Here is a 12,166-nt window from a genome sequence, read left to right as displayed (position 1 = left end):
CAGTGAATTTGTAGTGGCCCAGGTCTGCTCATTCCTGGTCTTTTTATAGCATAATCTTTGACCACAGAGCAAAAGACGAGAAAACAAACAGTGATACATGGTTGGAACTGATTAATCAGATTCACATAAATCTGTTATTTTGAGATTTGTGAGTCTCAAATTACTGCTAACAAAGTGTCCTGCATTATCATAGCTTATTGCATATTGTACCTAATATGTATAGACCAGATGTATAAACATTGTAATGGAATTATTTCATAATTTAAACATTAGCATATACCAGGGTTTCTCAACTTCAGCACTGCTAACATTTTGGGCTGGATAATTCTTTGTCGTTGCAGGCAGTCCTGTGCTTTGCCAGCAACATCCTGGACTCTACTCACTAGACGCAAATTGCAACTCTCTCCCAGTTGTGATAATCAAATATGTCTCCAAAACATTGCCACGTGTCCCCTGGGGGTGGCAAAATCACCTTCTGTTGAGAACCACTGGAATATTCTCATATCTAAAATAGTTGCTAATAAAGATAAAATGAATGAACATGGTGATATTTAAATTTATAAAATTGCCAGATTTTATTACTCAATGGCAATTCTAAATAGATTTCTGTTGCTTCATAAAACCAACAGAATTATAAATTTACATTCCTTCTGACAGAAAAGATCTTCAAGATAGACTATAACGTATAGCAAGGAATATAAAAAATTATTTTCTATCTATATACTTTGATTTTACCTGTGAACACTTTAAACACTGCTAATTTATCTTTTTTTTGCTTGAATTATTTACCAAGGCAAAGTGATTACTTCTATATATTTTTAAATCCTCTATGTATTCTTTGTTATTTCATTACCTGTTTCAAATGTTTTAAGCAAAACTTATTTGTGTTTTATTTTCCAGTTGTTTTCTATCCTTATTACTGGTAGCTGCTGTGGTGTGGAAGATCAAACAAACATGCTGGGCTTCTCGACGGAGAGAGGTATCAGTAATATTATTTAATCTTCTGTTTAAGGATTTGAGCAAACATATGGATCTCCAGTGCTTAATCAACATGCTTCTTTCAAATACAGATTTTCAAATCAATTTTGTTTATTAAGACTGAACAAATCAATCCAGTATTTTTTAAACTTTAGAGCAAATTTTACCACTGTCTTTTAAGTCAGTATCTGTAGAAGCATTGGTTCACTGCAAACAGAGTTTTTTTATTAGTGTTAGAATTTATAGTGAATACAAATATTAATTCTGTTGATTAAATATTCTGCAGTCTCTTTAATTTAGGTAATTAGTTACACTATAAAAACATAATTTATTTTTATAACTGTTTCCGCGGCAATTTGAAAAAGAAAATTCTGAGTGATAAACATTTATTTTTGGTTTTTGTCCCCTAGAATTTTTTTGTTTTGGTAATCAAATATTTTCCATTTCATGATTATCTGATAATCCAAGTATGTTTGAAGTGCACCTCAATTTGATCCATTTCTGTAGTGGAATTAATTATGTTTGTTCCTTATAACTCTAATACTACAATTGATAAAAACAGTAATACTTTTACAGGACAACAACTAGCAATATAAATATATTAAATAGTTTCTTAACTTTGTATATATTAATTAATTGAAAGGAACAAACAAATATAATCATCTGAGGAGCATAAGCGTGCAGTAGATTTATTGTTCTATACCTCATATAATGAAAAAGCAAGTTTCTGTTTTTATTAGTATTGTATTATTATATTCTATTAGTATGCTAGTATTATTATTAATATTCTATTTGCTATTGCATTTCCAAGTATATTTTTATGTGTATAATTTGTGCAACAATATAAAGCAGCAGCGTAGTTGCTTACTTTCTTTATTCCACATACAAAAAGATTATATTTAAAGATACTTGAAAACAATCCAGAGTATTTGAAGCTATAGAATTAGTGAATGGCTTGAGTTCTTCTTAATTATTCTATTTTCTAACATTTATTAAAGATCAGTGCCTACCTATAATATATTTGCACACTTGACACCCCTTCCCCACAAATAAATTATTCATCCCAATCCTCTCCGCCTCTTTGATTTTCTGTATGAGGCCAGTGCAACATCAATGAGAATTTACTTGGTGTGACCCTATGATAAAAAGTAATCTGATTGAAAAGGAGCTTATGAAATATAAATATATGAATATTTGGCAAGAAGTGGAATTCTGTGTGAAGATAAACAGTCTTCCCCATATGTTAGACAATCTGTTAAGGTTAAATAGATCCAGGAAGAGAAAACAATCTGTAGGCGGGCAGTGTGAAGGCCTTCCACAATGGAATTGGGCAAGTGACAATTTATGTCTCTATCATTAGAAAAGAAGTCAGGATCAATCAGCGATCCTGGGTTCCCACTTCATTATGACTAGCAATGTTTAAATATCTGATTTCTAAGGTTTATAAAATGCAACAGTATAAATAAGCATTGTAAAAAAATCAATGCACGCTCTGTCATTAACTGGCTTCTGAATATGGGTAAGTGGTCTAATTGAACTTCCTTTCCTCTAAAAGAGAGATTACAAGCTGATATTACTTTAATTTAAAAAATACAAATATGAATCTATCTTTTAATTGGAAATCAATATCTTTCAAAATATGTGTTGCTCATGGAGAGAACAAGGGAGAAATAGGAGGAGAGAAATAGGTTAGGGACCACTGGGCCCATTCTAACCTGTGCTTCTAAATGTGGCTGTGTCCTCCTGACAGTCCCTCAGTATAATGCCCTTCTTTCCAAAACTCTTCTAGGCAGTGAGTCTTTGTTAAAGAACATAATACTAATGTTTGCATTTAATTTTCTATGTCTACCAAAATAGAAAATCTGTCTTGTTGAGAAGTCATGTTACAATATCATATCTTAAAAAATATTGTGAGAAATTTTCTCAAATTTAATTTTATAAAATCCTTTAAATATAAAATTCTAAATGTCTTAGAAACCATTCATATGTTGATGCCCAGAGTAAAGATGGCATTATTTTGATGACTACCAGAGATCTATTACTAGATAATTTTTATGTTAAAAGATTGTCGTTTTGGTCTTTGAGACTCAAAGACTTTTAACTACACTAGTTGTAGCTTATGTGATAATCCTATTTATAGACTTCATGTGAATGGAGGTAAAAAGGTGTTTTTATCTGATTCTCTGTTTAGTTTTAACTATTAAATTAACTCCAATATTCCCAAAAGGAAAAGATCACTGTATTTTTTCTTTCTGTGGATATGTTACTTTCTCCAAAATGTTGACATCAATTATTGTAAAGCTAAGAGGACCTAAAATGATAATTTATCTGTAACAGTAAATGAAAATTATTTAGAAGATTCATCCTTGTTAGTATTTCTGTAATTTTGTTACAGGAATTGTACTACTTGCTTTTCTAAATATAAGGACTGTTTTAAAATGAAAATACTCTTTGGACATTTTTTAATATATTGTGTTAATTCAACCAGGGATATTATTATTATTATTATTTTTAACTGTTTGAAGCTTTGGTTTCTCATAAACACACACATGCTTTTTTGTGGTATAATTTTAATATCAGAAGGCGACTATTAATGTTATGCCTTTTGAATAACACCTCTGAGAATTCAGAGGATCTTAAGAACACAAAAATGAAACTACAAAGGACTTCAATTTTAATATTACTTCTTCATATAGACTCTCCAAACTCATTTCTATGATAACCCTACAAGGAATATGAAAGTTCTTTTTAGGGGATGAGGGCTGTGCTAATTAATGGAAACAGTAAATGGATATTGATCAGTGGAAATATTATAATACACTAGAAGGATGAGCTGGTTTGTATAGCTTGTGCTTATTATAGAGGCATTGAAAACATTTAGTTTCAATGGCACATTCAATTTTAGATAGTCACTACATTACAAAACATTTGTTAGGAGCAAGTGTATGTTAAAACAAGTCTCTTAACATATTGTCATGCTTAGGAATCTCCATTTTTAAACTAAAATTTGAGTTTTTAATAGATATCTTAACTTTCCTGCACATTTCATAATCACTCAGCATGAAACCTGGATTTGAATTTAGTGTTATTAACCTGAAGTTTTAATTAAAAATAAACTAAAATCCATAGGTAGGATTCTAGTAGCTCTGAGTAACAAATTACTTTTCTAGAGGCAAATGCATTAATTCTTTCCTTCCTAACTGGTTTGTGGGCACGAAAACAGAGAAGAAGTAATAATATCATTGTTTTACTTTACTAAGGACATGTCATAGGTAAATAATTAATGATAAAATATTCTCTGAGATGCTAAATTTGTGGTAAATGGGTTATCTAAATATTATTAATGCAACACAGCGATGTTTTACAAAATGAGTTACTCTACTGCCTTAGACACTGCACTTATTTAGCGAGAGGGGAATGTGCACAGAGTGAGGACAGTAATGAGAAAATGTTATTTTGGGAGAGAAATTAAAATTTAATTGGATATTGTATGCAGCTTCTTGTAGAATTTCTTAGTACTTTAAAAATCTGTGCTTTATATAATATTTAAGCATTTTATCTAGATAAAGCTTGCTATAACACATTTTCTTTTGTCAAAAAAGCAAGAAGTTTTTAAACAATTATTAAATAATGCACTCAAATAAATATCTAACTTTGCAGTTGATGGGCTCAGTGTTAACTTATTTTTGCTTTTAATTTTCTCTTATTGTATTGCAAAATAAAATGATTACCGTTGCTTTAATTTTTTTTACTTTAGCCTATAAGACTAGAAATTACAGATGTTCAGCATGATTGTTTATATTATCATAGCTTTAAAAAATAGCATAAGTCTACTTAGAAATAACTTGAATGGAGAAGTCAAATATGTATAGGAGCATGAGATTTGAAAGTTAACTGACTCTTGCCTTGTAAACCTGTTGCCAGAGATCTTATTGTAGATGCAGTGCTTCCACTTTGCTAATTCAACAAAGATGTGTGAACTTTTACAGTATTCCAAACAGATTGATAAATGCTGCAGACATAAAGAAAAAGACATGGACCCAAGTTTTAGGGAATTCACAGCTTTAAAACATTTTCAATGAGATAAACACACACACACACACACACACACACACACACGTATACAGTTCTCAAAGGAACACCTCAGTTTACTTTGCTGTGGTGTCACCCATAGGGGGAGATATAGTATATTAAAAAGTTTCCTGGAAGTGGAATTAGTAATGGAAATAAATATGAACTGTTGTATAACTACAGAGAATTAATTTCTAAAAGAAAAGATAGCTTTTAACGTTGTTTTTACTGTATATATACACACACACACACACACACAATATGGAAAACTTGCCTAAATCATAATTTTTTATTTATTAAATGTCATTATCTTTAATTTAGATTCAGTTATTTACCTAGGTTAAGAAATGGCCAGGAATATTGATTTCCTCTCAATAAATTTTAATCTGGTTAACCATAGAATTTTGTATATCTGACACACACACACACAAATATCTGTATGTATATGTCTTCAATGTTTATGTGTATGTATGTGTTGTTATACAAAAAAAAAATCCATTGTTTATCTAAAGTTCAAATTTAACTAGGTGTCCTATGTTTTTATTTGCTTAATCTGGCAGCCCTATTTCCAACACAAATGCTCACCCTGGAGCTGAGTGGTGGATGCAACCCCATAAAATCCACATGGACCGAGAGAGAGAGAAAGGACTAATACTCCAATGTAAAATGTTGATTTGTGTTCAGAACAAAGGAGAGTTATACTGGGCAAGCAAAAATAAAACATGTTTACTCCAGGTATTATCTATCAAAATTAAAAGACAAATTTTTTGACTCAACAATTAGATTTCCAGGAATATATCCTAAAGGTGTATGCCTGACTACTTTTTCAAAATATGTTCATACAAAGATATTTATGGAGGGGTTTGTGTATACCAAAACAACTTCACATCGTTCAAAAAGGATTCTTGAAATAATTCCATTTTCTTGTAATTGGATATTATGTGACTGAAAACTAAGAACAAGATAGACAGATATGTGTAAAATGAAAAATTTTTTCCTTCATTCAACAAATGTTTATTGAACAGCTACTATTGTTCAAGCACATTTTCAGATGAATACAACAGTGAAAAGACTAAACAAAAATCTCAGCCATCAAAAGGCTACAGATATTAAAGACATCTTATTAACTGGGGAATGCTTGATATAGTTTTATGTTTTTATTTGTGTAAATCGCACGCCCACAAACACACACACATGCATTATATACATGGAAATTTTAAGGGAATTGTCAAGATTATCTCTGGGTTATGGGAGTAGTTTTTGATAAGGAAGGATGATTGTGTTATTTCGTAATTATAACACAAACAAATAACTGAATTTCAGGAAAGTAGAGGAAACATGATCTAACATTTTGGACTTAGACATTTTACAAAAATATTATTTAATCCTCACACTAGAAGATATATATTATTTCCTTTTTAACTATATAAGGAATTTGAGGAGAACTGAGTGCAGTGCTCAAAGATTATAACTTTTGTAAATAGAAGAGCTATAGTTTTCAATTTAAGTCTGTCAGATTCCAAAATGCAAGCTCTTTGAACCATACAGAGAATTTGTACAATAGTCTGAGTTTGAACAGATGTGGTTCACTAGTGACCACTTATTGTAAAACCTGTGAATTTCTTATAAGGGAAATACGCTGCATTGAATCTAATATTAGGACACATCAATCATTATTTGATGTATCACGTAGAAAGAAAAAACAGTGCCAATTAAACTATGGCACAGCGTTCTCTTACCACTAAAAATACATATTTTTATACTTATTAAAAGGGCTCTTATAGAATTACTTAGATATGGACTTTATTATATATCATTCACATGTATTCATTGAAAGGAAAGTAGAAGCAAAATAAATTAAGATATTACTAAAACCTGTTCACATTCATAGTCCAATTTTTCATAACTCACTTTTTGACTCAGGTAAAAATGTTTTGTTTGTTTCACATAGTATCACTGACTAGAATAATCAAGTCTGTGCAGGTAATGACAACTGTATCATAACTGCCATCTGGCCAGCAGTGGTTGTACAGTTTCATTGACTGTAAGACAGATCAGATTTCAGAGATATTAAAATGTGTCTTAGAATCAATAAAATATGATAGGGCCTTCTTTATAAGGTTTTTAGTACTAAATGAGTTAATGAATGCTAAGTGCTCACCCCACTGCCTTTTACTTACCAGACTTCAACAACTGTTAGCTGTTGTTGCTGTTGATATGTAGTATAAAGAATGATTAGCATTATATTATATGTTAATATTAGTAACAGCAACTCCTGTATATCTTGGATTCTTTTCCCCCCTACTCATATCCACTCTAACACAGTGGTTCTCAATCCAGTAGGCCCTTTAGAATCACCTGTGGATCTTAAAAAATATATTTGCACATCTCTGAGTGCCACTCCACTGGTCCACACCCCCCCCCCCCCCAGAGCTATAAATAATTTCTTTGAGGCTCAGCTTGATGTGTGTATTTTTAAAGCCCACAATTGATTCTAGTATGCACCATTGACATTGAAACTCTGCTTTGGCTTCTACTCTTAGAGAGGTGGAAAGCCATTGAAGAGTTTTCAACAGAGGAGTTAAGTGATTTGATTTAAAAGGATCTGATTTTAAACTGATAATTCTGCTGCTGTGTTGAGAATAGACTATAGATGGACAACTGTGGACACAGGGAGACTACTAAGGAGGTTACTAGCATACTGTGGAGAGACGGTGATGGCTCGGATTAAGAGGTGGCAGTGGATAAGGCAAGAAGTGATCAGATTATGGGTATATTTTGAAGATAATAACAGCATTAGAAGGACAGGGAGGTGAAAAAATTAAACCAAACGTGACTTCAAAAGCATGTAAACCAAGCGTGACTTCAAGATTTTTGCCTGAGCAACTGTAAAGATAAAGTTGCCATCAACTGAACTGACTGTAAGTAAAACTGGCTTTGGGATAGGAGTTCAATTTTTACATGTTAACTTTGAGATATCTGCTAGACATCTAATTAGAGAAGTAAAGGAAGCATGAGTTGACTCTGACATGAGGAAACAGATCTGAGCAGGAGAGCTAAATTTGGGAGTCTCAGAATATAGATGGCATCCAAAGCCACGGGACTGGATGATATCATCAAGAAAGAAGAATTAAGCCCTGAGGCATTCAAATTTAACGTTATGGACTGAATGTTTGTATCCTCTCCCAAATTCTAATTTGATTCCATAACCCCCAATGTGATAGTATTTGGAAGTAAGGCCTTTGGGAGGTATTTAGGTTTATATAAGGTTGGTGCCATCACAATGGGAGTAATGCCCTTATAAGAAGAGGAAGAGTCGCAAGAACACTTTCTCTCTGCTGGTACACAAAGAAGAGGTCATGTGAACACATAGCAAGATGGTGGCCATCTGAAATCTAGGGAGATGGCCCTCTCCAAGACCGAATCTGCCAGCACCTTGATCTTGGATTTCCCAGCCTCCCGAACTGTCAAAAATAAATGTTTATTGTTTAAGCCATCTAGTCTATGGTATTGTTATCGTAGCCTGAGCTGACTAAGACACTTAATGAAGTCAGAGAGAAGACAATCAGCAAAGAATACTGTGAAGCTGGAGAAAAGCTAAGTGAATGTGGGCTCCTAGAAGCTGAGGAAACACTATATAAAAGAGGATAGAGTTATCAGCTGTCTCAAAACCTACTGATGGGTAAAATAAAATTATAACTAAAAATTAATCATTGTATTTAACCACTTGGAAGTAATTGGCGTCCCTGACAAGAGCAATTTTAGTGGACTGATAGCTGCAAAACCTCGATTAAAGTGTGATTAAGAGAGAATTGGAGGAGATGACTTCCAGAATGGAAGCAAGAGGAGAGCCACGGTCCTACAACCATAACTGAAAAACAACCAGAACTGGTGAAAATTATTTTAAAAACAATTAGACATCCATTTTAAATCTCTGGAATCTGTCCTAAGTGCATGCAGCAAACAAAGAAACATTTGTTCAAGAAAATCTACTAAATCTCAGTTAAAAAAAAGCAAATCTGTAGCATTTGAGCCATGACTTGCTGTCTTCCCGTCTCCTCTCAGCTCAGCATGACCAGCATTTCTCATCCCCCACCTCACACCCACCCAGTTCTGTATTGCAGATGTTCTTTTCTAGGTGAAGCAGCTGGCTGAGGCTCTCTTCCTTCACCAAGCCTCCTTTTGTAGGACTGGAGCTCTTCCCCAGGGACAGAATGCTGAGAATACCAGGGCCCCAATTGCCCTCATCACACCTTGCTCAAAGGGTGGAGATTTCCTACCAGGAGAGACAATCTGAAAACACAGGAGGCTACCACACCTCTCTAGAACCCTCCTCATGAAATAGGTGAGTTATTTGAGAGAGATATGGGCCACTGTTCTCACCACCAGCTCTGGAGCACTGGTCCAGGTGGAGAGGCAGGCTGTAAGAACACAGAGCTCCAAGCTCTTTCTAAGTGAACGGACTTTATTTGGAACAAATTGTAGAGAAGTTCAACACTAATGGTTCTGAAAAAAATGGAGATTGTGTGGGTAAGCAATATAGAGGATATTGAAAGCTCCATAAGAGTAACAAGTTAAACCAAAAATCAGTTACAAGTTTACCAGAAAGATCCAGGGATAGAGAAAGTTAAGAAAATCCCTCCTGGGTTGTGAACAATCAAACTCTGGTCTCAGATAGTATCCTACAGTGGGTTCCAAATTAATTGGATCAAATTAGGTAGCAATTTAAGCCCCAGGGCACTATCAAAAACAGTAGAGTAATCGCTCATCAACTTGTGGAGGCTAACAGCTGGGTGTGATACCAAAGGACACTGACAGCTTAACAGAAAGATCTGGGAAAGAAACCATCAGAGAAACCCCTAATAAAACCACTGTCATCCCAGGTGACTGTGCACATGCCCAAAGCTGCACTCTCTGAGGAGCAACATCACAGGCTGCACTGCAGAGAAAATAGACTTCACTAAAGTAACCCAACAAAGTCACGAAACAAATAAGCTTGTAAAAACAACAAGCCTGTGTGGGAGAGGGAAAGGCATCACTATCCAGAGTTGTTACGGTCTATTACCTAAAATGTCAATGTTTTTCAACAAAAAATTATGAGACATGCAAATAAAGCGAGAATTGTGGCCCATACACAGGACAAACAGAAGGTAACAAGAACCTGCTTGTGAGAGTGTCCAGCTGTCAGATTTAACTGACAAAGACTTCAGAGCAGCCATTGTAAATATATCCAAAGAACTAAGGAAACTGTCATTAAAGAAGCACAGGAAATCTCATCAAATATAGAATACTAATAAAGAGATAGAAATTATAAAAAAAGAGAACCTAACAGAAAATGAGGAATTGAAAAGTACAAATCACAATGAAAAATTTACAAGAGAAGATCAAGAGTAGATTTGAACTGGCAGAAGAAAGAATTCATGAACTTGAAGATAGACCAGTAGAGATTATGAAACATGAAGAACAGAGAGAAAAAAGAATGAAGAAAAATAAACAGAGCTTCAGAGAAATATGGAACACCAGTAAATGCAACAATGTATGCATAATAGGAGTACCAAAAGGAAAGGAGAAAGGGAGAAGTAGGAAAACTATTTGAAGAAACTTTTAAAAATACTTTGAGGTGAATGGAAATGAAAATGCAATATATCAAAGTAAGATTAGAGAAGAAATTATTGACATAAAGAACAGAAAAACAACAGAGAAAATCAATGAAAACAAAAGTCTGTTCTTTGAAAAGATAAAAAATAATTGACAAAATAGCTAGACTGACCAAGAATAAAAGCGAGAAGACTCAAATTTCTAAAATCAGAAATGAAAGAGGGGATATTATTCTGACCTTCCAGAAATAAAAAAGTTTCTGGGAGTGCACTATGCACATCTAGATGCCAAAAAATTGGATAATTTAGATTAAATGGAAAATTCCTGGAAAAGCACAATCTGCCAAAACTGATTCAGGAAGAAATATAAAATCTGAATAGACTTATGGCAAGCAGAAATATTGTATTAGTGATTTTGAAAATTTCCCACTAGATGCATCAACATCTTGTCTTCAGCAAGCACAACTAGTGCCCAGATCTTGCTTTCTAATACAATTTTCAGTAAAAGGAACCAGGGTTCTATGGAGAATTGCCTAATTTTAGGCTGAGAGCAGGAAATACACAAGCTGAGTTTGGAGTTTTGTGTAGTGCTAAAGTGAAAGGAAGTGCTCAAACACACACACACACACACACGCACACGCACACGCACACACAGCACAATGATGGGAATATGTCAACGGGACACAGGACCTACCACAGACAGCTCCCAATGATCAAAGCTGGAACAATTTGAGCAGTGAAATAAACAAAGTAGTACTGGATTATAACCCAAAGTATAAAATGACTATCAAATGAACCCACACTGATATAAACAAATGATTGAATAAGTAGATAAATGGAGGAGAATTGATCTTCTCCCATGCAGAAGAATTCCAAATAGTTTATATAGATACTCCACCCTTAAGGAAGTAGAGCATAACTCCACACTTCTTAAGTGTGGGCTAAACTTGGTGACTTCTTTGCAAAGAATACAGTATAGAATGGGGTAAAAAGAGTAAAAAATGAGTCACTTTACAGTGGAGAGGTCTGGCAAATACTTGCTTAGCCAAGTGATCAAGGTCAACATCAACGAAGATTAGTCATGGTGAAAATAGGATGTACTTTTGATATGATGTGATGAGAATGGGACTTTATCTCTGGTCTTCCTCCCAAAAACCCATAACCCTGATCCAATCATGAGAAAAACATCAGACCAGTCCTAGCTGAAGAACATTCTGAAAAATACTTGATCAGTACTCCTCAAAACTGTCAAGCCTTAGGAGACATGGCGACTAAATTTAATGGGATGTTGTAGAAAGGATCCTGGAACTTAAAAAGGATACTAGTTAAATACTAAGGAAATCTGAATAAAGTACAGACTTTAGTTAATGATAATGTATCAATATTGGTTCATTAATTTTAACAAATACACCATACTAATGCAAGATGGTAACTAATAGGGAAACTGGGTTTGAGATATACAGAAACTCTCTGAAAAATCTATAAATCTATAAATCTAAAATATTATAAAATAAAGTTAG

At 33.7% G+C, this 12,166-nt stretch overlaps 1 protein-coding gene across 3 annotated transcripts in view; it reads left to right on the top strand.

Moving 5' to 3' along the window:
• ATRNL1 (attractin like 1) overlaps nt 1-12,166 on the top strand; it is a 740,103-nt gene that overhangs the window by 362,559 nt on the left and 365,378 nt on the right. For all 3 annotated transcript variants that reach the window (XM_070260546.1, XM_005602549.4, XM_070260536.1), the window contains exon 26: nt 901-979. In XM_070260546.1, coding sequence (XP_070116647.1) covers nt 901-979 — 79 coding nt within the window. The remainder of the gene's footprint in view (nt 1-900; nt 980-12,166) is intronic.

The sequence above is a fragment of the Equus caballus genome, chromosome 1 (assembly GCF_041296265.1).
Source record: "Equus caballus isolate H_3958 breed thoroughbred chromosome 1, TB-T2T, whole genome shotgun sequence".
NCBI classification, from domain to species: domain Eukaryota; kingdom Metazoa; phylum Chordata; class Mammalia; order Perissodactyla; family Equidae; genus Equus; species Equus caballus.
This window is presented reverse-complemented; position numbering and strand designations above follow the sequence as displayed.